Raw genomic sequence first — 25464 nt, forward strand, 5'->3', positions numbered from 1 at the left:
TGGGATCTTGCCATAAGATTGCAACACAACTTCAATAGCTGGACAGTGACAGTGTTGTCACAGATTGTTCACCTAGTCGGCTAGGGGATTCGAACAAGCAATCTTTAGGTTACTGGCCCAACGCTCTTCACAGCTGGGCCACCCTGTTGCCCCGTGCTGCATTTGACAACTTGATGGTGACTAATGATGCCTGTGCTCAATTTGTCCGACTCAGCATTTTTACAAATGAGATTAGTTGTGTTTTTGATCATGGTTGTTCAATGTGATTGTGATACATAGCTAGCAGATTGCAACGGGCTAACAATGTTGTGATGTTCCATTAGCGGTTACAGGATAGGTACTGTTTGGCTTAGCACAGATAATTTGCAATCAACCTTAACTTGGCAACACTATCTTAGTTCTCGATTTGGTCAAACATGTATATTTTAAAATGTCTAATTCCATGTGGTTCGTTTGTATTTCGAAAATGGTCTGATAAAATTTTTTGGGCTCCATGAAGTAATCCAATCCAACAATGTGTATGCTACCATCTTGTCTATTTCAAATCTTCTCTCATCAAATCAAACTTTATTGGTAACATACACATATTTAGCAGATGGTGTAGCAAAATGCTTGTGTTCCTAGCTCCAACAGTGCAGTATTATCTAACAATACACACATCTAAAATGGAATTAAGAAATATATAAATATTAGGATGAGCAATGTGGCATTGACTAAAATAGAATACAGTATATACATATGAAATATGTAGACATTAAGGTGACCAGTGATTCCATATCTATGTATATAGGGCAGCAGCCTCTAAGGTGCAGGTTTGAGTAACTGGGTGGAAGGTGGCTAGTGATGGCTACTTAACATTCCTGATCGCCTTGAGATAGAAGTGGTTTTTCAGACTCTCTGTCCTAGCTTTGTTGCTCCTGTATTGACCTCACCTTCTGGATGATAACAGGGTGAACAGGCCTTTGCTTGGGAGGTTGATATTGTTGGCGTGCCTGTGATATCAGGTTCTGTAGGTGTCCTGAGGGCAGGTAGTGTGTCCCCCCTGTGATGCGTCGGGTAGACCGCACCACCCTCTGGAGAGCCCTGTGGTGGCGGGCGATGCAGTTGCCGTACCAGGTGGTGATACAGCCCGACAGGATGTTCTCAATTGTGCATCTGTAAACGTCTTAGAGGCCTAGCCAAAAAATGTTTTCAGCCTACTGAGGTTGAAGAGACACTGTTGTGCCTTCTTCACCACACTGTCTGTGGGGGTGGCCCATTTCAAATCGTCAGTGATGTGTACACCAAGGAACTTGAAGCTTTCCGCATTGGAGAAGGTGGTCCCGTCTATGTGGATATGGGCATGCTCCCGCTGCTTTTTCCTCAAGTTAATGATTAGCTCCTTCATTTTGTTGAGGGAGAGGTTATTTTCCTGGCACAACTCCGCCAGGGCCCTCACCACCTCCCTGTAGGCTGTCTCGTCATTGTTGGTAATCAAGCCTACTATGGTTGTCACCTGCAGACTTGATGCTTGAGTTGGTGTGTGTGGTTACGCAGTCATGGGTGTACAGGAGGGGACTGAGTACGTAACCTTGTGGTGCCACTGTGTTGAGGATCAGTGAAGTGGAGATGTTGTTTCCTACCTTTACCACCTGGGGGCGGCCCAAGTTGCACAAATACAGGTCCCCGAGCTTGGAGAGTACTATTGTGTTGAAGGCTGAGCTATAGTCAATGAACAGCATTCTTACATGGGTATTCCTCTTTTCCAGGTGGGATAGGGCATCGTCTGTGGATCTATTGGGGCGGTAAGCAAATTGAAGTGGGTCTAGGGTGTAAGGTGGTTATGATCTTTTAACTTCTTGATGCACCCATCCCGTTAGGGGGATCGTTTTTGTCAACATCCGCTGAATTGCAGAGCGCTAAATTCAAATTAAATTACAAAAAATATTTAATTTTCATGAAATCACAAGTGCAATATTGCAAAACACAGCTTAGCTTGTTATTAATCCACCTGGTGTGTCAGATTGGTCACGAAAGTCAGAAAAGCAATAAAATTAATAGCTTACCTTTGATCTTTGGATGTTTGCACTCATGAGACTCCCAGTTACACAATAAATGTTCCTTTTGTTCAATAAAGATTATTTTTCTATCCAAAATACCTCCATTTGGTTGGCACGTTTTGTTCAGAAGGGCTCGAGCGGTCACGACATCGCAGACGAAAATTCCAATTAGTATCCATAATGTTCGTAGAAACATGTCAAATGTTTTTTGTAATCAATCATCAGGTTGTTTTTACAATATATAATCAATAATATTTCAACCGGGACTGTAGCTTCTTCAATAGGAGAGAGAAAATGTCTGCTCCAAGCTGTTGTGCATGCAAAACGCTGCTGGCACCCAGCCATCCAATGACACGATGTGATCTTTCTCGCTAATTTTTCAAAATAAAGGCCTGAAACTATGTCTAAAGACTGTTCACACCATGGGGAAGCCATAGGAAAAGGAATCTGGTTGATATCCCTTTAAATGGAGCGAAGGCAGGCTATGGAACAGAGCTTCCAGGAAAAACAACACTTCCAGGTTTTATTTTCCTCAGGTTTTCGCCTGCAATATCAGTTTTGTTATACTCACAGACAATATTTGAGAGTTTTGGAAACTTTAGAGTGTTTTCTAGCCTAATTCTATCCTAACAATTATATGCATATTCTGGGCCTGAGAAATAGGCAGTCTCATTTGGGTACATTTTTCATCCAAACATCAAAATACTGCCCCCTACACTCAAGAGGTTAACTAGCCTCTCAAGCGCTTAATGATGACAGAACTGAGTGCTACAGGGCGGTAGTCAGTAGTTCAGTTACCTTTGCTTTGATGTGTAGGGTTATTGAGGTTGGACAGGGATGAAAGGGATTTTGGGATGGGGTAGGGTTTCTTGGGTACAGGACCAATGGTGGACATCTTGAAGCATGGTGGGGACAGCAGACTGGATTAGGGAGAGATTGAATATGTCTGAACACTCCAGCCAGCTGGTCACCGCATGCTCTGAGGATGTGGCTATGGATGCCGTCTGGGCTGGCAGCCCTGCAAGGGTTAAAGCTCTTAAATGTCTTACTCAGGTAGGCCACAGATGAGAGCCCACAGTCCTTGGGAGTGGGCCGCGTTGATAGCACTGTGTTGTCCTCAAAGTTTGCAAAGAAGGTGTTTAGCTTGTCTGGGAGCAGGACGTCTGTGTCCGACTTGGCTGGTTTTCCCTTTGTAATCTGTGATTGTCTGTAGACCCTGCCACATGTCTGAGCCGTTGAATTGTGACTCCACTTTTAAATAAAATCTATTTGTCACATACACATGGTTAGCAGATGTTAATGCAAGTGTAGAAAAATGCTTGTGCTTCTAGTTCTGACCGTGCAGTAATATCTAACAAGTAATATAACCTAACAATTTTACAACAACTACCTTATACACAAAAGTGTAAAGGAATGAATACGAATATATACATAAAAATATATAAATGAGTGATGGCCGAACGGCATAGGCAAGATGCAGTAGATGGTATAGAGTACAATATAAATATGAGATGAGTAATGTAGGGTATGAAAACGTTTAAAGTGGCTAGTGATACATTACATCAAGATGGCAAGATGTAGTAGATGGTATAGCGTACAGTATATACATATGAGATGAGTAATGTAGGGTATGTAAACATTATATAAAGTGGCTAGTGATAAATTGATTACAACTTTTCCATTATTAAACTGTCTCTGTACTGACGTTTTGTCTGTTTGATTGCCTTACGGAGGGAATAATTAAAATGTTTGTATTCAACCATGATTAAATGCGGTGGTTTGCACTTTCAGTTTAGCGCGAATGCTGCCATCTATCCATGGTTTCTGGTTTGGGTAGGTTATAATTAGAGGTTGACTGATTATGATTTTTCAACACCGATACCAATTATGGGAGGACCAAAAAAGCCGATACCGATTAATCGGCCGATTTTTGTAATTTTTTAAAATGTGTAATAATGACAATTACAACAATACTGAATGAACACTTATTTTAACTTAATATAATACATCAATAAAATCAATTTAGCCTCAAATCATGAAACATGTTCAATTTGGTTTAAATAATGCAAAAACAAAGTGTTGGAGAAGAAAGTAAAAGTGCAATATGTGCTATGTAAGAAAGCTAACGTTTAAGTTCCTTGCTCAGAACATGAGAACATATGCTGGTGGTTCCTTTAAACATGAGTCTTCAATATTCCCAGGTAAGAAGTTTTAGGTTGTAATAATTATAGGACTATTTCCCTCTATACCATTTGTATTTCATTAACATTTGACTATTGGATGTTCTTATAGGCACTTTAGTATTGCCAGTGTAACAGTATAGCTTCCGTCCCTCTCCTCGCTCCTCCCTGGGCTCGAACCAGAAACACAACGACAACAGCCACCCTCAAAGCATCGTTACCCATGCAGAGCAAGGGAAACAACCACAGGCTCAGGGCGAGTGACATTTGAAACGCTATTAGCGCGCGCTAACTAGCCAGCCATTTCACATCGGTTACACCAGCCTCATCTCGGGAGTTGATAGGCTTGAAGTCATAAACAGCGCAACGCTTGACGCACAACGAAGAGCTGCTGGTAAAATGCAGAGAGTGCTGTTTGAATGAATGTTTACGCGCCTGCTTCTGCCTACCACCGCTCAGTCAGATACTTGTATGCTCAGTCAGATTATATGACACACTAGATAATATCTAGTAATATCATCAACCATGTGTAGTTAACTAGTGATTATGATTGTTTTTTATAATATAAGTTTAATGCTAGCTAGCAACTTACCTTGGCTTACTGCATTTTTCGTAACAGGCAGTCTCCTTGTGGAGTGCAACAAGAGGCAGGTTGTTATTGCGTTGGACTAGTTAACTGTAAGGTTGCCAGATTGGATCCCCCGAGCTGACAAAGTGAATCTCTCGTTCTCCCCCTGAAGGAGGCAGTTAACCCACCGTTCTTGAACTTGAAATCAGCCCTAATTAATCGGCCATTCCGATTTAATCGGTCGACCTCTAGTTATAATAGTAATTGATTGAGACGGGTATGTCCACCCCTTCTATAAGATAATGGCGGTCCGCAAACAAACGTTAGAGGTCCACCTACTGTACTGGATGGAGTGTGTAGTCAATCATCCATCCCTGTCCAACCTCAATAACCCTAAACCTCATTCTATCACTCTCTTCCACATACTGGTACTTAGAACAATACATCAACACATGCTTCACTGTTTCATCAATCATACACTCCAGTGGGTCCACCGCAAAGTGCAGTATGTCATTATGACACTCACCTGTAACAATCAATGAGAAAATATTTTAAATAGACAAGATGGCGGTGTACACGATGTTGGATTACTTCATGAAGGAAAACATGGATTTATTTTAATAACGGAGCATTTTCTAAATTCAAACTACCCACCTGCAACTGGACATTGACTTTTTAGAAGATACAGTGCATTGGGAAAGAATTCAGACCCCTTGACTTTTTCCACATTTTGTTAACAGCCTTTTTCTAAAATGTATTTGTTTTCCCCCCTCAATCTACACACTGCCGCATAATGACAAAGCAAAAACAGGTTACATTTACGTAAGTATTTAGACCCTTTACTCAGTACTTTGTTGAAGCACATTTGGCAGCGATTACAGCCTGGAGTCATCTTGGGTATGACGCTACTTGCTTGGCACACTTGTATTTAAGGTTTTTCAGGTTGGCTGGGAAGTGTCGCTGCACAGCTATTTTCAGGTCTCTCCAGAGATGTTTGATCGGGTTAAAGTCCGGGCTCTGGCTGGGCCACACACTCCTGCATTGTCTTGGCTGTGTGCTTAGGGTCGTTGTCCTGTTGGAAGGTGAAGCTTTGCTCCAGTCTGAGGTCCTGAGCACTCTGGAGCAGGTTTTCATCAATAATCCTGACTAGTCTCCCAGTCCCTGCTGCTGAAAAACATCCCCACAGCATGATGGTGTAAGGTTTCCTCCAGACGTATCGCTTGGCATTCAGGCCAAAGTTTTCAATTTTGATTTTATCAGACATGGTCTTAGGTGCCTTTTGGCAAACTCCAAGTGGGCTGTCACCTGCTTTTTACTGAGGAGTGACTTCCGTCTGGCCACCTTACCATAAACGCCTGATTAGTGGAGTGCTGCAGAGATGGTTGTCCTTCTGGAAGGTTTTCTAATCACCACAGAGGAACTCTGGATCTCTGTCAGTGACCATTGGGTTCTCGGCCACCTCCCTGACCAAGGCCCTTCTCCCTCGATTGCTCAGTTTGACTGGTCGGCCAGCTCTAGGAAGAGTCTCGGGGGTTTCAAACTTCTTCCATTTAAGAATGATGGAGGCCACTGTGTTCTTGTGGACCTTCAATGCTACATAAATGTTTTGGTACCCGTCCCGAAATTGGTGCCTCAATCCTATCTCAGAGCTCAACGGACAATTACTTCGACCTCATTGCTTGGTTTTTGCTCTGACATGCACTGTCAACTGTGGGACCTTATATATATATATATATTTTCTAATCACCATATATATATATATATATATATATATATAAATAATGAGTTCTGTGCCTTTCCAAATAATGTCCAATCAAGTTGTAGAAACATCTCAAGGATGATCAATGGTAATCGGATACACCTGAGCTCAATTTAGTCTCATGGAAATGGGTCTGAATACTATGTAATACCTTATGTAAACAATGTATTTCATTTGTAAAAAATGTCAATCCTGTTTTTGCGTTGTCTTTATGGGGTATTGTGTGTAGATTGATTTTATTTATTCTTTTAAATATTTTTTATATGTATAAACTAGCCATTTTAGAATAAGGCTGTAACAAAATGTGGAAAAAGGTTTGACCAACTCGAAAATGAAGATAGTATTGTTATGGTTGGTCTCAAATTTTCGGTGCTTCGCCAAACCGTACCTATCCTGTAACGGCTAATGGAGCGTTGCATTAGCCCGTTACTAGCTAGCAACGGTAGTAATTGTGTCCATGTCCAAGTCTACGTGTGTGTGTGGGGGACTTTAATTTGAGGTGACTTTTCTTTCCTCAGTGGGTCATTAGAGGCCAAACTCATATAAATATAATGACTAGAACTCATACTAGTTCTGTACCCAGAATTTCTTGAAGTGTGATTATGGATGGCCAAAATCTGCTAAGGTTACCTTTCACACGCTGTTGTTGGTGCTGAGTATGGAAGACTTTTCGCTTAACCAGTAGTTACATCCGCTGATGTGACACTCAGGAGAAAAAATAAGTTACACCCAATAGATGTTCTACTGTGATGGAACTGTCTCCTGCTGCCTTTCACTGTGAGATTGTACGTACGTACACACTCCCATGCATGCTCGCCAGCAAAGGAGGTACTGAAACTTGGGCATAAGCAACATGAGTTTTCTTAAAGCTTTGTATGGCTTCTTCACCATTGTTGAGTAACAATCCTATGTTTACAAATGAGGGGACTGTTCCCAATAGTTCTCAGAACAGGCTTTGAATAAAGTGGGTTAAAGGGCATATTCCTAATTTCATATCTCAGAATGTCTGCTCCCCCTAGCCATGGAAATAAATTAATGTCATCTATTTATGACCAAAGGATATTTTTAAGTAAGGTTTTTGAATTAGGCCTCTTCAGGAATCAATGGGTGTAGGGCAAATGCAGATATCCCCTTTTGAAAAATATATTTTATAATTTATTGGGAATGTCTCCTATGATTTAAATTCCACCAGTCTTTGAGAACAGTAGCACCCATTTCCTGGACATAGGTTCCTGATAAGCTCTACAGAACATTGGACTTGTATTGAGCAAGGGGGGAGGTTACTTTAGGTCAGTGGCCCACAGCCCAAAGATCCTCATTTACCCAGTCAACTCAAGCTTTCAAACCAGCTGCAGCTTTCCTGTCCTCTAAAGTGGAAATTGTTAGCCTAGGACACAGTACATTTAAATAGGCAAAAAGTATTGAAAGGAACAATCCTCCTTTGGTTTTTCACCAACGGCAGCCCAGGCACTTGTTTTGCCATAACTAAGAAATGGTTCTGGAGAATTGTAGGCCTAATCTCTTACATTCATAGATGGTACTATGGATACAACAGACAGCCCACTATATCAAAAATATAGTTTTAAACTGATTTTGAAGCTTGTTTACAAACAATGGATTAAAACAAGTATAGCCTATTTTATTTGGGGTGGTCAATAGTGATGCAGGTAAAATCAATAGTTACACATCACAATATTATATTGATAATTTGACTCCCAAGAATCGATTTGTAAAAAGCAGGGGTGTAATGTACTTAATTAAAAATACTTTGGTACTACTTCAGTAGTTTTTGTTACTTTACTATTTTATATTTGACAACTTTTACTTCACTGCATTCCTAAAGAAAATAATGTACTTTTTACGCCATAGATTTTTCCCTGACACCCAAAAGTACTCGTTACATTTTGAATGCTTAGCAGGACAGGACAATGGCCTAATTCACACACTTATCCAGAGAACATCCCTGGTCATGCCTACTGCCTCTGATCTGAAGGACTCACTAATCACAAATGCTTGGTTTTTATGTAATATCCTAGTGTTGGAGTGTGCTGTCTGGTTTGCTTAATTTAAGGAATTTGAAATGATTTATAGTTTTGATGCTTAAGTATATTTTAAGCAATTACATTTACTTTGGCTGCTTAAGTATATTTAAAACCAAGTACTTTTACTCAAGTAGCATTTTACTGGTTGACTTTTACTGATTATGAGTGATTTTTCTATTAAGGTATCTTTCTTTTACTCAAGTATGACATTTGGGTACTTTTTCTACCACTGGTGCTAAGTAGTGTTAGCTAATGTTAGTTGGCTGTACCTGCACATTAACACTGGTAGTTTTCATCCTATAGCTTGTTACCCATCTTCCTTTTTAAATAGTAAGCCAACACATTTTCAGCGCTTTTACTTCCATGACTGATCAAAATACATTTTCTTATGCTCTGTCTTGTTTCTCAGCAGCAGACATATAGTGAGCAATATGTTTGGAACATCAAATTGCAATTAAATCGCAGTATCTAATCGCAATACATCTAGAATTATGAGAATTGAAATACATATTGCATCGGCACCAAAGTGTCATTATCATATCGTGAGGTCCCTGGCAATTCCTAGCCCTAGTTATCTTGGTAAGACGGTTGTACTAAGCTCATGCGGAGTCTAGCGTAGTGGTGGTTCTTCAAGAATCAATGAATTTTGAACAACTGTGTGATTGTCATGAAACCAGCTTTAACCATGGCTTAGCAAATTGAGTTAGAAAACCATGATGCATCTGCAACGGTGAACTATAATTCTGAAGACTAAGATGCCTAGTTTATGGCACTGTCTTTATTATAATGAAAAAAATGTCACCCCAAAGTCTCATTACCAAAATTCGTCCGTATTAAATCTTTAGGTAATTTTTTACTTTAGAAAAACCTAACTTATTTGAATAAAACACTGTTGCTGTAGTTGGTCCATAAATGGTTTACATTGAACTATAATATTTATTACTTAAACACCTGTGGACACGTTTGTCAATTAACATAACACTTTTTGAAGTTGCTGTACAAACTCAGTTTTTCAATACATTTTTATTCACCAATGATGCATCAGCCATTGGAGTAGTCCTTAGTTGAGCACAAATTTCTTCACTTATGTTTTCAGAATGAGGATATTTTTTCTAAAAAATAACTTTTGACACTTGACCTTCTCATTACCGAAATTACTAAAGTTCAAATTGGGAAAAACTTAGAGAACCACCTTACCGAGATGGCGGCATGACACTTTAGTGATGCTGACTCGTAATGGCGGTCTGCCCGCAACAAGGAGTCACTAGAGCGCGATGGGACAAGGACATCCCAGTGGGCCTAACCAGGACGTCGCTGGGACAATTGATCGCCGCCTCGCGGATCTCCCGGCTGCGACACAGCCCGGGATTGAACCCAGGTCTCTAGAGACACCTCTAGCACTGCGATGCATTGCATTACATTCACTTATGTTAAAGCTTCGACCCTACTTGACATCATCTGAGGTTTGTGTTTTGTGCCTGCCATTGGTTGAGACATGCTCTTGAATACAAGGTGGGGGTCATTTCAATTATATTAACATAATTCATAGAATGGACCTATTCCTTCAGACCACTGCAATTTTAGCTGGTACACATTAACATTTTTATTGAAATGTAAGTCAAATGGTTGCACTGTGGAGCCCTGAAATGTGTCAACATGCATAGGTTATTCACATTGAGCGTGGCAACGTACTGTTAACGTTTTATCCACTATCTGTCCATCGCTGTTGTAGTCTGGGAAGACAATGTTCCCAAACTGGAGATTTAAACTAGTTTCTGGCTGTGCCTCACAAAAGCACAGTTTCAAATGCGCCAATTAAAATTATAATTTTCACAGAATAGCCTGTAATATTTTTCTGCTCAGATTTACTTGAGGCGTAGTCCTACAATAGCTTATAGGCCCAGTGTATTTTTATTTTGTACATTTTATTTTTTGTATTAATTTGGGTTCAGTGCGGACAGACCTGAGGTCCCCATACCGAACGGTTCAGTACAAATGGTGTACTATTACACCATAACTTGTGATTTGTTAGTTCTCTGTTCACTAGAGAACTTTGAGAAGGCTGCTTTTTTGTATTGTGTTTGTGAGAAGTGGCTGGTTAGACACACTCCAAGATGAAAATATTTGAGCAGCACAAGGCCCTATTGGGATTTCAGAACCATGCAAACGACCAATAGTTACCTCGTCTGTGTTCCTGTTTTCACCCTGCCTTTCCTCCATCTCTCTGTCTCCCACAGGATATTGGCTAGCAGAAGGGTTTGTGTTTCTCTCAAGATATGCTTGAGTCATAACTTCCACGAGACCGAGGACAGAGGGATTTATTTTTTTGAGTGGAACACAAACAGGCCTGTCCTTAAAGCTGTTCGCCTGTCATTGCCGGGGAAGCAGCCACATTGAATGAGGTTTCAGTCTCACATGGGCAAGATGGACAGATCATAACAGGACATTACTTCAAAGGTATGTTGAACACCAGATGGCCAGTTTAACTGACTCTCTGGTCAATCTCTTAAACACGCTGACAAGTTACTGACATGCAATACACTTGTGCCGCTCAAACGAATAACAGGACTATGCTAAGTAAGTCTGTTTCTTTAATTTTGTACATTTTTATTATGCCTACATTTGCCCAAATGGTTGAATTGAGTCAATGAAGATGGGGCCAGATGGCATTTTACATTTACATCATAGGAATTTAGCAGACACTCTTATTCAGAGATTTACAGGAGCAATTAGAGTTAAGTGCCTTACTCAAGGGCATATCAACAGATTTTGGGCCTAATCGGCTCAGGGATTCAAACCAGTGACTTTTTGGTTACTTGCGCAACGCTCTTAATCTAGGCCATCTGCCGCCCTGCATTTTTCTTAATTGTTCACGTTTGATGTAGGACAAATACTGGCGTTTTGTTGCAGGTACAGCCAACTAGTGCAAAAATAAAATTGTGCCATTGTCAAAATTGTACGATATCCTTAAGTAATTATCGATTCCCCTCTCCCCCATCATTCGTTTTGAGGCTATACAGTTTGTTTAAACTTACGCTGTTTACAAACATTGGAGTAAAGCAGGCTTATTTTGGGTTCTGATGGGGACAGTTGGACTAAGCTCATGAGGCATTTTAAGTTTAAGTTTATGTTCTTGAAAGAATCAATGGGTATCAATCAATCGTTCCACAAATAGAGTACTATTTGAATCCCATATCCCATGGATATTTTAAAGCCTGTTATAAGTTATTACAAAGTGCCCCTTTTTTAATATAGACCACATGGACGTTTCAATAAATCAGTTTTTTATATGAAAAAAGACTAACTAAAGTGCTAAAATTGTCATATTTTTTCCCCGACTTCTATGAAGATTTCAACCCACTAAACCACAATGTCTCCTAGCTATGGACAATTCCACTGTAATAAAATTGCGTGGAGACACTTAAAATGTATACCAATCAATAACCATTTGATTTCAAACTCTATGCACAGACTACTTCTAGATTTTACCAAGAACATTTGACAAAAACACATTTACTCGAAGAACTGTGGAGATGCAAAGTTTGGTAGCAGAATTCCCCCCCAAAGTGACCACTTTTTCCCAGAACTCGGCTTCAAATTAAGATTCAAAGATGTCATAGTTGACACCCCATTCTTTCTGCAGGCATGTTGTGTTTGAAAACATCTAATTTGGTTATTAAACTACAGTAGTGGATTTACACCTGGTAACAGAATTGTGTTAACGGAATTTCATCATGGGTCCCTGCATAATTATGGATATGAATGTCATTCTCTTCATGGTGATGTATCCTAAATAGGTAAAAAAAGGTTGAAATATTTGGGTATTATTCTACACGGGCTATTATTTTAATGAGCTATACCACCAAACAAGACCAAATTTGGTTGCTTTGGACCGGACCAAATCTGAACCATTCTGTTGCAAAGTTTGGACATCAAAGTACAGCACACTATAGCTCAGAGTATATTCAAGTAAAGTATACTACACTACATTATAGTGTACTCAACAGGGGTGTGTTAATGCAGAATTTTGCATTTTTTAGACTTTTTGTTTTTCCCGCATAAGAAATATCTTGAAGCAGTTTGTAAACGCAGATCTAAAATGCTGTATATTGTCAGCACACATTTTGTACGTCAGTTGCACTTCTCCAATTGGATGAGAATTCACACACGGGCATTTTATCAGCAGACCATGCTCTGACTAATGTGTAACTACTTTTCTCAGTGTAACCTACTTTTCTCTGGTAATATGCAAGATTAACTTCAAGTGAAAATTAGGAAATGTAGCTGGCTACATTCTTTTTATGATAAACATTATAAATATGATGGCCATGCATCGTTTTTGCCAAAAATACCTTTTTCCATTGTCAGCTCATTTTAAATGTGGCTGCTATAAATAGAATTGCACTTTGGTTGCCATCCTGATGAAAAGGAAGCTATTTTCTGCCGAATGTGTTGCGCTAATGTATTTTCTTTGAAGGAAAACTATATTCTAACACCCCTGATCACTCTATTGAAGCAGGAAATACACTGACTTTCAATATAAAACAAACCTGACTTGTTTATTTTTTTTCAAGGTCTGTTTTTAAAAAAAAAAATGCAGATTTCTGATCTGCTCAACTCTAGTATGCTGTAGTGCTCTACTAAACTCTACTCCATTCTATTGTACAAGGACTGTTCTGATCTACTACTTTTCTTTATTGATTATAGAGTATAAAGTACTATACTCTTGCTGTACTGTCTAAACTTTAGAAACCTAGACGTCTATGATTGGTTCAGATTTGGACCGGACCAAATCTGAACCAATCGTGGACGTCTAGGTTTGGACCAATTTGTGGACGTTGAAATTAAGGCCAGGTGACAGACCGACAATTTCAACTACAATACATTCAGAAAGTATTCATGCACCTTGACTTTTTTACAAATGTTGTTACAGCCTGAATTTTTAAAATGTATTAAATTTTGATTTTGTCACTGGCTTACACACAACACTCCAGAATGTCAAAGTGGAATTATGTTTTTAGACATTTTTATTATTATTATTTTTATTTTATTTCACCTTTATTTAACCAGGTAGGCCAGTTGAGAACAAGTTCTCATTTGGAACTGCGACCTGGCCAAGATAAAGCATAGCAGTGTGAGCAGACAACACAGAGTTACACATGGAATAAACAATTAACAAGTCAATAACACAGTAGAAAACAAAGGGGGAGTCTATATACAATGTGTGCAAAAGGCATGAGGAGGTAGGCGAATAATTACAATTTTGCAGATTAACACTGGAGTGATAAATGATCAGATGGTCATGTACAGGTAGAGATATTGGTGTGCAAAAGAGCAAGTAAATAAATAAAAACAGTATGGGGATGAGGTAGGTGAAAATGGGTGGGCTATTTACCAATAGACTATGTACAGCAGCAGCGATCGGTTAGCTGCTCAGATAGCTGATGTTTGAAGTTGGTGAGGGAGATAAAAGTCTCCAACTTCAGCGATTTTTGCAATTCGTTCCAGTCACAGGCAGCAGAGTACTGGAACGAAAGGCGGCCAAATGAGGTGTTGGCTTTAGGGATGATCAGTGAGATACACCTGCTGGAGCGCGTGCTACGGATGGGTGTTGCCATCGTGACCAGTGAACTGAGATAAGGCGGAGCTTTACCTAGCATGGACTTGTAGATGACCTGGAGCCAGTGGGTCTGGCGACGAATATGTAACGAGGGCCAGCCGACCAGAGCATACAGGTCGCAGTGGTGGGTGGTATAAGGTGCTTTAGTGACAAAACGGATGGCACTGTGATAGACTGCATCCAGTTTGCTGAGTAGAGTGTTGGAAGCCATTTTGTAGATGACATCGCCGAAGTCGAGGATCGGAAGGATAGTCAGTTTTACTAGGGTAAGCTTGGCGGCGTGAGTGAAGGAGGCTTTGTTGCGGAATAGAAAGCCGACTCTTGATTTGATTTTCGATTGGAGATGTTTGATATGAGTCTGGAAGGAGAGTTTGCAGTCTAGCCAGACACCTAGGTACTTAGATGTCCACATATTCAAGGTCGGAACCATCCAGGGTGGTGATGCTAGTCGGGCATGCGGGTGCAGGCAGCGATCGGTTGAAAAGCATGCATTTGGTTTTACTAGCGTTTAAGAGCAGTTGGAGGCCACGGAAGGAGTGTTGTATGGCATTGAAGCTTGTTTCGAGGTTAGATAGCACAGTGTCCAATGACGGGCCGAAAGTATATAGAATGGTGTCGTCTGCGTAGAGGTGGATCAGGGAATCGCCCGCAGCAAGAGCAACATCATTGATATATACAGAGAAAAGAGTCGTTCCGAGAATTGAACCCTGTGGCACCCCCATAGAGACTGCCAGAGGACCGGACAGCATGCCCTCCGATTTGACACACTGAACTCTGTCTGCAAAGTAATTGGTGAACCAGGCAAGGCAGTCATCCGAAAAACCGAGGCTACTGAGTCTGCCGATAAGAATATGGTGATTGACAGAGTCGAAAGCCTTGGCAAGGTCAATGAAGACTGCTGCACAGTACTGTCTTTTATCGATGGCGGTTATGATATCGTTTAGTACCTTGAGTGTTGCTGAGGTGCACCCGTGACCGGCTCGGAAACCAGATTGCACAGCGGAGAAGGTATGGTGGGATTCGAGATGGTCAGTGACCTGTTTGTTGACTTGGCTTTCGAAGACCTTAGATAGGCAGGGCAGGATGGATATAGGTCTGTAACAGTTTGGGTCCAGGGTGTCTCCCCCTTTGAAGAGGGGGATGACTGCGGCAGCTTTCAATCCTTGGGGATCTCAGACGATATGAAAGAGAGGTTGAACAGGCTGGTAATAGGGGTTGCGACAATGGCGGCGGAAAGTTTCAGAAATAGGGGGTCCAGATTGTCAAGCCCAGCTGATTTGTACGGGTCCAGGTTTTGCAGCTCTTTCAGAACATCTGCTATCTGGATTTGGGTAAAGGAGAACCTGGAGAGGCTTGGGCGAGGAGCTGCCGGGGGCAGAGCTGTTGGCCGAGGTTGGAGTAGCCAGGCGGAAGGCATGGCCAGCCGTTGAGAAATGCTTATTGAAGTTTTCGATAATCATGGATTTATCGGTGGTGACCGTGTTACCTAGCCTCAGTGCAGTGGGCAGCTGGGAGGAGGTGCTCTTGTTCTCCATGGACTTCACAGTGTCCCAGAACTTTTTGGAGTTGGAGCTACAGGATGCAAACTTCTGCCTGAAGAAGCTGGCCTTAGCTTTCCTGACTGACTGCGTGTATTGGTTCCGGACTTCCCTGAACAGTTGCATATCCTGGGGACTATTCGATGCTATTGCAGTCCGCCACAGGATGTTTTTGTGCTGGTCGGGGGCAGTCAGGTCTGGGGTGAACCAAGGACTGTATCTGTTCTTAGTTCTGCATTTTTTGAACGGAGCATGCTTCTCTAAAATGGTAAGGAAGTTACTTTTAAAGAATGACCAGGCATCCTCAACTGACGGGATGAGGTCAATGTCCTTCCAGGATACCCGGGCCAGGTCGATTAGAAAGGCCTGCTCACAGAAGTGTTTTAGGGAGCGTTTGACAGTGATGAGGGGTGGTCGTTTGACTGCGGCTCCGTAGCGGATACAGGCAATGAGGCAGTGATCGCTGAGATCCTGGTTGAAGACAGCGGAGGTGTATTTGGAGGGCCAGTTGGTCAGGATGACGTCTATGAGGGTGTCCTTGTTTACAGAGTTAGGGTTGTACCTGGTGGGTTCCTTGATGATTTGTGTGAGATTGAGGGCATCTAGCTTAGATTGCAGGACTGGCGGGGTGTTAAGCATATCCCAGTTTAGGTCACCTAACAGAACAAACTCTGAGGCTAGATGGGGGCGATCAATTCACAAATGGTGTCCAGGGCACAGCTGGGAGCTGAGGGGGTCGGTAGCAGGCGGCAACAGTGAGAGACTTATTTCTGGAGAGAGTAATTTTCAAAATTAGTAGTTCGAACTGTTTGGGTATGGACCTGGAAAGTATGACATTACTTTGCAGGCTATCTCTGCAGTAGACTGCAACTCCTCCCCTTTAGCAGTTCTATCTTGACGGAAGATGTTATAGTTGGGTATGGAAATCTCTGAATTTTTGGTGGCCTTCCTGAGCCAGGATTCAGACACAGCAAGGACATCAGGGTTAGCAGAGTGTGCTAGAGCAGTGAGTAAAACAAACTTAGGGAGGAGGCTTCTGATGTTGACATGCATGAAACCAAGGCTTTTTCGATCACAGAAGTCAACAAATGAGGGTGCCTGGGGACATGCAGGGCCTGGGTTTGCCTCCACATCACCCGCGGAACAGAGAAGGAGTAGTATGAGGGTGCGGCTAAAGGCTATCAAAACTGGTCGCCTAGAGCGTTGGGGACAGAATAAGAGGAGCAGGTTTCTGGGCATGGTAGAATATATTCAGGGCATAATGCGCAGACAGGGGTATGGTGGGGTGCGGGTACAGCGGGGGTAAGCCCAGGCACTGGGTGATGATGAGAGAGGTTGTGTCTCTGGACATGCTGGTTGTAATGGGTGAGGTCACCGCATGTGTGGGAGGTGGGACAAAGGAGTTATCAGGGGTATGAAGAGTAGAACTAGGGGCTCCATTGTGAACTAGAACAATGATAACTAACCTGAGCAACAGTATACAAGGCATATTGACATTTGAGAGAGACATACAGCGAGGCATACAGTAAATCACAGGTGTTGAATTGGGAAAGCTAGCTTAAACAGTAGGTGAGACAACAGCTAATCAGCTAGCACAACAACAGCAGGTAAAATGGCGTTGACTAGGCAACGGGGCTGACAGATAAAACATAAACAAGCAGAATGGAGTACCGTGATTAATGGACAGTCCAGAGTGCATCAGCTATGTAGCCAAGAGATCAGTGTCCAGGGGGCAGCGGTGGATGGGGCAGGGAAGCTGGACTGGCGAGTGTTATCCAGGTTGAAAAAAGTTAACAATGACTAAATAGCTTGTAGCTAGTTAGCTGGTTAGCTTCTGGAGGTTCTTGAGTGTGTTCTAAAAATTAAAAATAATAGCGATTCCGTATCACATTGGGTGAGGCAGGTTTCCGGAAAGGTATAAACAGATTAAAAATCAAGAAGAGATAGAAAGTGAATATGGGTCCGGTGAGTGTTTGGGACGCGGCGATTCAGACGGTTAGCAGGCCTGTGCTAACAAGCTAACAGTTCGTAGGCCCGGGCTAGACAAGCTAGCAGTTAGCAGGCCTGTGCTAACAAGCTAACAGTTCGTAGGCCCGGGCTAAACAAGGTAGCAGTTAGCGGACCGGGGCTAGACAAGCTAGCAGTTAGCAGGCCGAGTTTAGCAAGCAGGGAGATAGCGAGGGCTAGAGAGTTGGCCTTTAGGGGACGTCGCGATGGGGTGAGTCTGTTTATTCCTCTTCATGCGGTGACATCGATAGACCGGTCGTGGGCCCGGGTATTGTAGCCCAGGAGTATGCTACGGTGGTAGTACAGGTGCGCTGGCCGGGCTAGCTTCACGCTAAGTGGGTGGAAGCGCTAGCCAGGAGTAATCATCCGGGGTTGCGGTTTAGCTAGATAGCTAGTTGTGAAGATCCAGCTGAAATGTTCCGTTTGCGGTGGGAATCCAGGGATGAATCCGGGGATGAAAAATAAATAGGTCCGTTATGCTCTGGTTAGAGTCGCGTTGTTCGAGCTGGCGAGAGCTTTCCGAGCTAAAGGTTAGCTTAGCTGATGACCGGTTAGCTGAAGACCGCTAGCATTTACAAATGAATGAAGAGCTAAAATGTCTTCAGTCAGGTATTCAACTCTTAGAAATTAGCTCAAGTCGCATGGACTCTCTGTGTGAAATAAGTGTTTAATTTTTTTTGAATGTCTACCTCATCTCTGTACCTCATACATTCAATTATCTGTAAGATCCTTCAGTCGATCAGTGAATTTCTAACAGAGTCAACCACAAAGACCAGAGGTTTCTTAATGCTTCGCGAAGAAGGGCACCTATGGGTAAAAATGTAAAAAGCAGACATTGAATATTCCTTTGAGCATGGTGAAGTTAATCATTCCACTTTGGATGGTATGTCAATATACCCTGTCACTACAAAGATAGTTCCTAACTCTATTGCCAGAGAGGAAGGAAACCGCTCAGGGATTTCACAGTGAGTCCATGGTGACTTTAAATCAGTGTAGAGTTTAAAGGCTTTGAGAGTAGAAATCTGATCGTCAGCTTTGTACTTACACCACAATACTAACCTAAACGACAGAGTGACAACAAGGAAGCCTATATACCGAATGAAGTGTGAACCACAGCCCTGGTCCCAGCAATCTTGCCACCTTGCCAACATTTCGAATAGGCTATTTTTGCACAAGAAATAGGTTAAAATACCAGAGATTCTTAAGTGGCCAATTTTTATATATTAGGCTAGCTGTCTTTTTGGGCTATATCAGCCAATAGTGTAGACGTAGTTGGGTTGAAATATAGGAGAGTGGACACGTACTTGACTAGAGCTACGTTTTGCATAACTTTTAGGAGCATTTTGTGTAAGTGGTGGTGGCAGGTAGCCGAGCGGTTAGTTGGGCCAGTAACTGAAAGGCTGCTGGTTCGAATCCCTGAGCCTACAAGGTGAAAACCTGTCTGCCATTGAGCCCTTGATAAGAGCACCTGCTAAATGACAAATGTGAGCCGGATGATTTTCAATGAGTGTAAAATGTATTTCCAGTCGATGTTGGAGTCTAAACTGTAGCCTGTCATATTTAGGAAGTTAAAGGTGACTGCGCCGTGCTTCCCCGCCCCATATAACCTAGTCTACATGCTATTTAAATTGAGATCACACGTATAGGCGCACTTTATATTTCACGTTTTCTACGTGATCACTTCTTTATGGCGTTAAAGTACAGTCTATTGGCTCTCGTATTATTGTATTAACCCCAGGTGTAGATTTGATTTTGTAATGACAAAAGCTGCTGTGCAGAAGATGTCCACACTGGCTGGGACTGATATCACATGTTTGTCATGGTAAGAGCCCCATGTTGTTTTAGTCGTGATCTGACTGGGTACTTGTCCTTAACTCCCATTCATCAGCTGGGTTCTCAGTCGACCCCGCTTGTCATTGCACTGACATTGTAGAGCACCCCACATAGTACACTACAGAATGAAAAATAATGTCGTGACAATTTTAGATAAAAGAAAATGTATATATCTATTCTTTAAAAAAATTATATTTCAACTGGCTTAGTCATGTCATGAAAATATTAAATGTTTAAAGAAATTAACTTTTTTACCCTGTCATAATCCAAACACATCTGTTTCAGGGAAGTGAAGTATTATATTGTTTGTTTTCAACCTCCTAGAACCAACCGTGTAACAGGAAGACGTTGCTATTTGTATACATTGTCATAGAACCTCGCGTTACCAGCCGATCGGCAGTAAAACATCTACTTTTTATAGCTTTAAGTTGTTAAATTATAAATGTATTCTTTTACTACTACAGATAGTCCTATATCATTGACATTTAGGACTGTTTTCAGGTGTAATTGTTGCATGTAGTTAGAGCACATTTAGGCCTAAATGTGAACGTCTCACAATCTTGTGACTTTTTAGAAAGGTGATGTGGTCATGTATGATTTCAAAAATAAAGCCACAGCAAGTGACCGTAAAGTGGTCTAACATCTCAATGTGTAGGTTTTCCACCCACTCTGCCTATAGTGGGTGAAATGTTTTCTTTATGGTATAAAATAAATTTTACCAAGGCAAATATGATTATTCTTGTTCTGAATTGTTCAGTGGGGTCTTTATCGAAAACATAATTTAACATTATGTCTAATACATCCAATAATAAGCACCGGGCTCTGTTGACATAGCTTTTGAGGATTTGACATTTTTGTGGTTGTCTTCAAAGTTGTTTCCGCAGGTCGCAAAAAGCTAAATTAGCATGACACAAGCAGAATTAAATGTAAAAGGATTTGGAAACGAAAAGCTTGGTATACGCTCAGTTGACATTTCAGAGATGCGCTTGCTTTTGTAAGAAATCTTTTAAAAAATTACAGGAATTTGAATTCATATGAAAAGCGTATATTAAAATCTGAAAAATATTACATGACGTGTCTGAAAATCGATATCCATATAACCTCTATTGTTATGTCCTGCGGATTCGAGAAGAAAGATAATGAGTTCAACAGGCAAGTGAGCCTGTCAGGTAGCCGGTTGCCTTAGTTATTGCACGGAATCTAGCCTTGCTGAGGGGGGAGGGGCTCCTTTTTATTTAGTCACCCTTATTCTGCCCATCCTACAAGGGTAAACACACCAATACATTTTGAACAGATTATGATAGGGACATGCGGTTTGGACCATTGGTTTTCTTACAGGATTATCTACACCAGCAATTCTCAACTGGAGGTTTTGAATGGGTCGTGGGTAAAATAATACTCCAGTCTGAACTTAAACCAGGTATGTAGAATGATAAAAAAGTATGGACTCAGGTCACTCTTGGATAAGATAAATGACACATTTAAATGTTTTAATAATTTAATCTTTGAACGATTGTTCTTCAATCACATTATTTTCAAAATAGTGCTATTAGCAGTGCTATTTTTGGTAGATTGTGGTCTTAAACCAGTGAGCTCATCAAGAATATGGGAAAATTGTATCATCCACAATGAGAGGTGGAAAGGTTGTTCCCTTGTCATATAATTGCTACATTTACTATCAATATAGCATTAAAAAAAAAGTTTTCCGAATATTGGGTCACGACTGAGACAACCTGGTTCAATTTGGGTCCTGAGGCAAAACCCAGTTGAGAACCACTGATCTACACAATTAACCTGGTTATTTTACCCATTGGTCAAAAATGCATTTTTGATTGGACACCCTGCAATGTGTGTTTCTGTATCGCAGGTGAAGTGTTCGACGGGGCCCCAGAGCTGCAACTGGACTGCCTCTGCAGTGGTGACAACCACAGCATTGCAGAAATGAAGCATGAGGGCAACCTCCTCCCCTTGGAACCACCCTACCATGCAGGGTTTTCCAGTCCCCCCCAGAAAGGGCCTTCCTCACTAGCTGAGAAGAGCAGCCCGCTGCTCATGGAGCCCAGCAACATCAAGGCTGACCCCGCCGGCGACATGCCTGCCAACACAGGTGCGCATGTTTTTGTATTTATTTAACCTTTATTTATCCACAAAGTCCCATTGAGGTCAAGATACATATTTTGTGAGGGAGACCTGGCACCTGTGTGTCCAGTGATGTCCTCAAACCAGTCGGACTGGTCCAAGCGTCAGGCTAATCCGTTTGTTTTCGACAAAGTCTCATCTTATACAGTACTAGTCCAAATTTTGGACACCTACGCATTAAAGGGTTCTTCTTTATTTGTACTATTTTCTACATCGTAGAGTAAAAGTAAAATACATCAACACTATGAAATAACACACATGGAATCATGTAGCAACCAAAAAAGTGTTAAACATATCCAAATATATATTCTTCAAAGTATCCACAATCTTCAAAGTAGCCACCCTTTGCCTTGACAGCTTTGCACACTTTGGTCATTCTCTCAACCAGCTTCACCTGGAATGCTTTTCCAACAGTCTTGAAGGATTTCATATGCTGAGCACTTGTTGGTTGCTTTTCCTTCACTCTGCCGTCCGACTCATCCCAAACCATCTCAATTGGGTTGAGGTCGGGTGATTGTGGAGGCCAGGTCATCTGATGCAGCACTCCATCACTCTCCTTCTTGGTCAGATAGCCCTTACACAGCCTGGAGGTGTATTGGGTCATTGTGCTGTTGAAAAACAAATTATAGTCCCTCTAAGCGCAAACCAGATGGGATGGTGTATCGCTGCAGAATGCTGTGGTTGCCATCCTGGTTAAGAGTGCCTTGAATTCCAAATAAATCAGTGTGTCCAACAACGCACCCCCACCTCCATGCTTCATGGTGGGAACCACACATGGAGAGATCATTCATTCACCTACTCTGCGTCTCACAAAGACATGGCAGTTGGAACCAAAAATCTCACATTTGGACTCATCAGACCAAAGGACAGATTTCCACCATTCTAATGTCCATTGCTTGTGTTTCTTGGCCCAAGCATGTCTCTTCTTCTTACTGGTGTCCTTTAGTAGTGGTTTCTTTGCAGCAATTTGACCATGAAGGCCTGATTTACGCAGTCTCCTCTGAACAGTTGATGTTGAGATGTCTGTTACTTGAACTCTGAAGCATTTATTTGGGCTGCAATTTCTGAACCTGGTAACTCCAATGAATTATCCTCTGCAGCAGAGGTCATTCTGCGTCTTCCTTTCCTCATGAGAGCCAGTTTCATCATAGTGCTTGATGGTTTTTGCAACTGCACTTGAAGAAACTTTCAAAGTTCTTGAATTTTTTTGTATTGACTGACCTTCATGTCTTAATTATCTGAGTGTCGACATAATGGCAACTGAGATCCTTTATAGCAAAGATCCACCCCCTAGTCGACATGACAACAAACCACAGGTCTTAGGAAAACTGCACAAAGGAAGATTTTACTTTAGAGAGGAGTATCCCATAGCCAGACAGCATTAGCTATAAATTATTGTGCAGTTTGGTCTCCTAAACGAAGTTCTTATCTGGGTCTTGGTACCACTTAGGACCAAAACATTACCTCATCCAATGGCATATATCAATTGTCAATTATAGATACTCCCATCTCAAGTAAACCCCCTCCTGGACAAGATCAGAAAAGACAGTGAGCCTCCTAGGCCATATACTAAATCAAGATAAGGCAACCTCAGAGGGGACGTGTAATAGTTAGACACATTCCCATATGATGACAAGCCTGACCTCTCCCCTCTCTGGGGCCCAAGTAACTTTTACCACATAAGCATACTTATGAAAATTGATAAAACATCTATTTATCAATGTTACCTAAAGGATTCTGATTCTGCCACAATAAGACCTGGGGGTAAATTGTATGTCATTTGGTTTTGGAGTAATGAAGTTTATGCACAACTTTATTGTATCAACTGATATCTGGCATTGATGGAACGAGTGAATTCTAGACAGGGTTTCTCCCCATAGATCATCTGAAATCTCAATATTTAACTTTTTCAATTTTATCTTTCTTTTTTGCCCCAAGCCTCCTTGAGATGACCAGTAAAGGCCTGTGTGTAGTTGGAGAAAAAGGAGACAAAATGAGATTAGGTGTTTTTGAATTGGGAGGGCACTGTAGCAAATCATAAAATAAATGTTTTACATGGAGGGTGTCAGCATTTTTACTTTCCACTTTGCTATCGTGTCTGTCTTGTAAGTAATGGAAAAAAAGGTGAATGGGCGTGTGAATGTATTCTTTAATTGGACGAATTATGCTAATTGCTTATCTATGTAGAAGTCTTCAATTGTGGCCAGTCCCTTCTCCCTCCATTCAAGAAATACCTTATCAGACCGCGATGGAACAAAATAATGATTTAAAAGCATATTGGGGTGTATACAGAGGTATCAGGCACCTTGCAAACATGCTTAATCTGGTTTAAAATTCTTTAAGAATTTCTCAAAGAAAAGTTGTCAGTTTGTTTGGAAGAGAGGAATTTGTGACAGACTTGGTTTGCATATTTAGCCACAGGGGGGAACAGTGTCCAACTTATCCGGGAAACCCAGTTGCTGGTATGTTAATGCCCTGGCATTTGCAGCCCAGTAATAATGCTTAAAGATGGGTAGGCCTAAGCCGCAACTTTCCTTGGGCTTTTGCAAGTGGGCCTTTATGAATATGGTGGTTTTTGTAACCCCAGACAAATGACAAGGTTGTTGAGTCCAAAGTCTTAAATTTTTTTTTTGAAGATTCTGGAAAATATTAAGGAACCTGGGAAGAGAAACCCCATCATGGAAAGAAGCAATATACTCCTGCTCTGTTTTTTGTTGTAGCTTTGTTTCAGCTCACTGTAGTTAAGATGAGCTTTGGATTTCTAGGTATTTAGTGCCAGGCAAGTTAAGTGGTCATGCACCATTTCAAATGGTATCCTCTCTAGCACACTTGTAAAATTATCTGAGATGCACATGAGATCCCTTTTCCCTCAATTTATTGAATAGCCAGATAGTTTGCCAAATGAATTTATTATAAGTCTAGTGGGTTAGGGACAGAGGCTACTGGGTCCAAGATGTATAAACGTCGCCTCAAGTCCTCAACTGCCAGCTTCATTAAATATTTCCCACAAAACACCAGTCTCAACGTCAACAGTGAAGAGGCGACTCCGGGATGCTGGCCTTCTAGGCAGAGTTGCAAAGAAAAGGCCATATCTGACTGGACAATAAAAAGAAAAGATGAAGATGGGCTAAAGAACAGACACTGCAGAGAATCTGCCTAGGCCAGCATCCCGGAGTCGCCTCTTCACTGTTGACATTGGGACTGGTGTTTTGCAGGTACTATTTAATGAAGCTGCCAATTGAGGACTTGTGGCGTCTGTTTCTCAGCCTCCCACTCGTCTTTCTATTCTGGTTATAGCCAGTTTGCGCTGTTCTGTGAAGTAGTACACAGCATTGTACAATATCTTCAGTTTCTTGGCAATTTCTTGTGTGGAATAGCCTTCATTTCTCAGAACAAAAACAGACTGATGTGTTTCAGAAGAAAGTTATTTGTTTCTGGCCAGTGAGTCAGAAGTTTACATACACTCAATTAGTATTTGGTAGCATTGCCTTCAGGTTATGTCAGGTTTGTAGGCCTCCTTGCTCACACGCTTTTTAGCGTTTAGGTTTATGTAAACTTCCGACATCAGGTGTGTGTGATTTATTTATTATATATATTTTTTTTGCAAACTTGGAAATGAAACGGTAACAATTAAAACAATTCAAAATAAGCGGTGATGGCTTCCCGGGTGGCGCAATGGTCTAAGCCACTGCATTACAGTGCTAGCTGTGCCACCAGAGATTCTGGGTTTGAGCCCAGG

At 41.5% G+C, this 25464-nt stretch overlaps 1 protein-coding gene across 6 annotated transcripts in view; it reads left to right on the plus strand.

Annotated features, from left to right (window-relative positions):
- LOC112263485 (oxysterols receptor LXR-alpha) overlaps nucleotides 1-25464 on the plus strand; it is a 37069-nt gene that overhangs the window by 1081 nt on the left and 10524 nt on the right. For 5 of the 6 annotated variants that reach the window (XM_024439774.2, XM_042330787.1, XM_042330788.1 and 2 more), the window contains exons 2-3: nucleotides 10826-11045; nucleotides 21454-21693. In XM_024439774.2, the coding sequence (XP_024295542.1) occupies nucleotides 21528-21693 (166 nt within the window). In that variant the 5' untranslated portion in view covers nucleotides 10826-11045; nucleotides 21454-21527. Of the gene's footprint in view, nucleotides 1-1753; nucleotides 1785-10825; nucleotides 11046-21453; nucleotides 21694-25464 lie in introns of those variants that run through there. The other variant, XM_024439773.2, reaches the window with a different exon arrangement.

Source organism: Oncorhynchus tshawytscha, linkage group LG12 (genome assembly GCF_018296145.1).
Source record: "Oncorhynchus tshawytscha isolate Ot180627B linkage group LG12, Otsh_v2.0, whole genome shotgun sequence".
Classification (NCBI taxonomy): domain Eukaryota; kingdom Metazoa; phylum Chordata; class Actinopteri; order Salmoniformes; family Salmonidae; genus Oncorhynchus; species Oncorhynchus tshawytscha.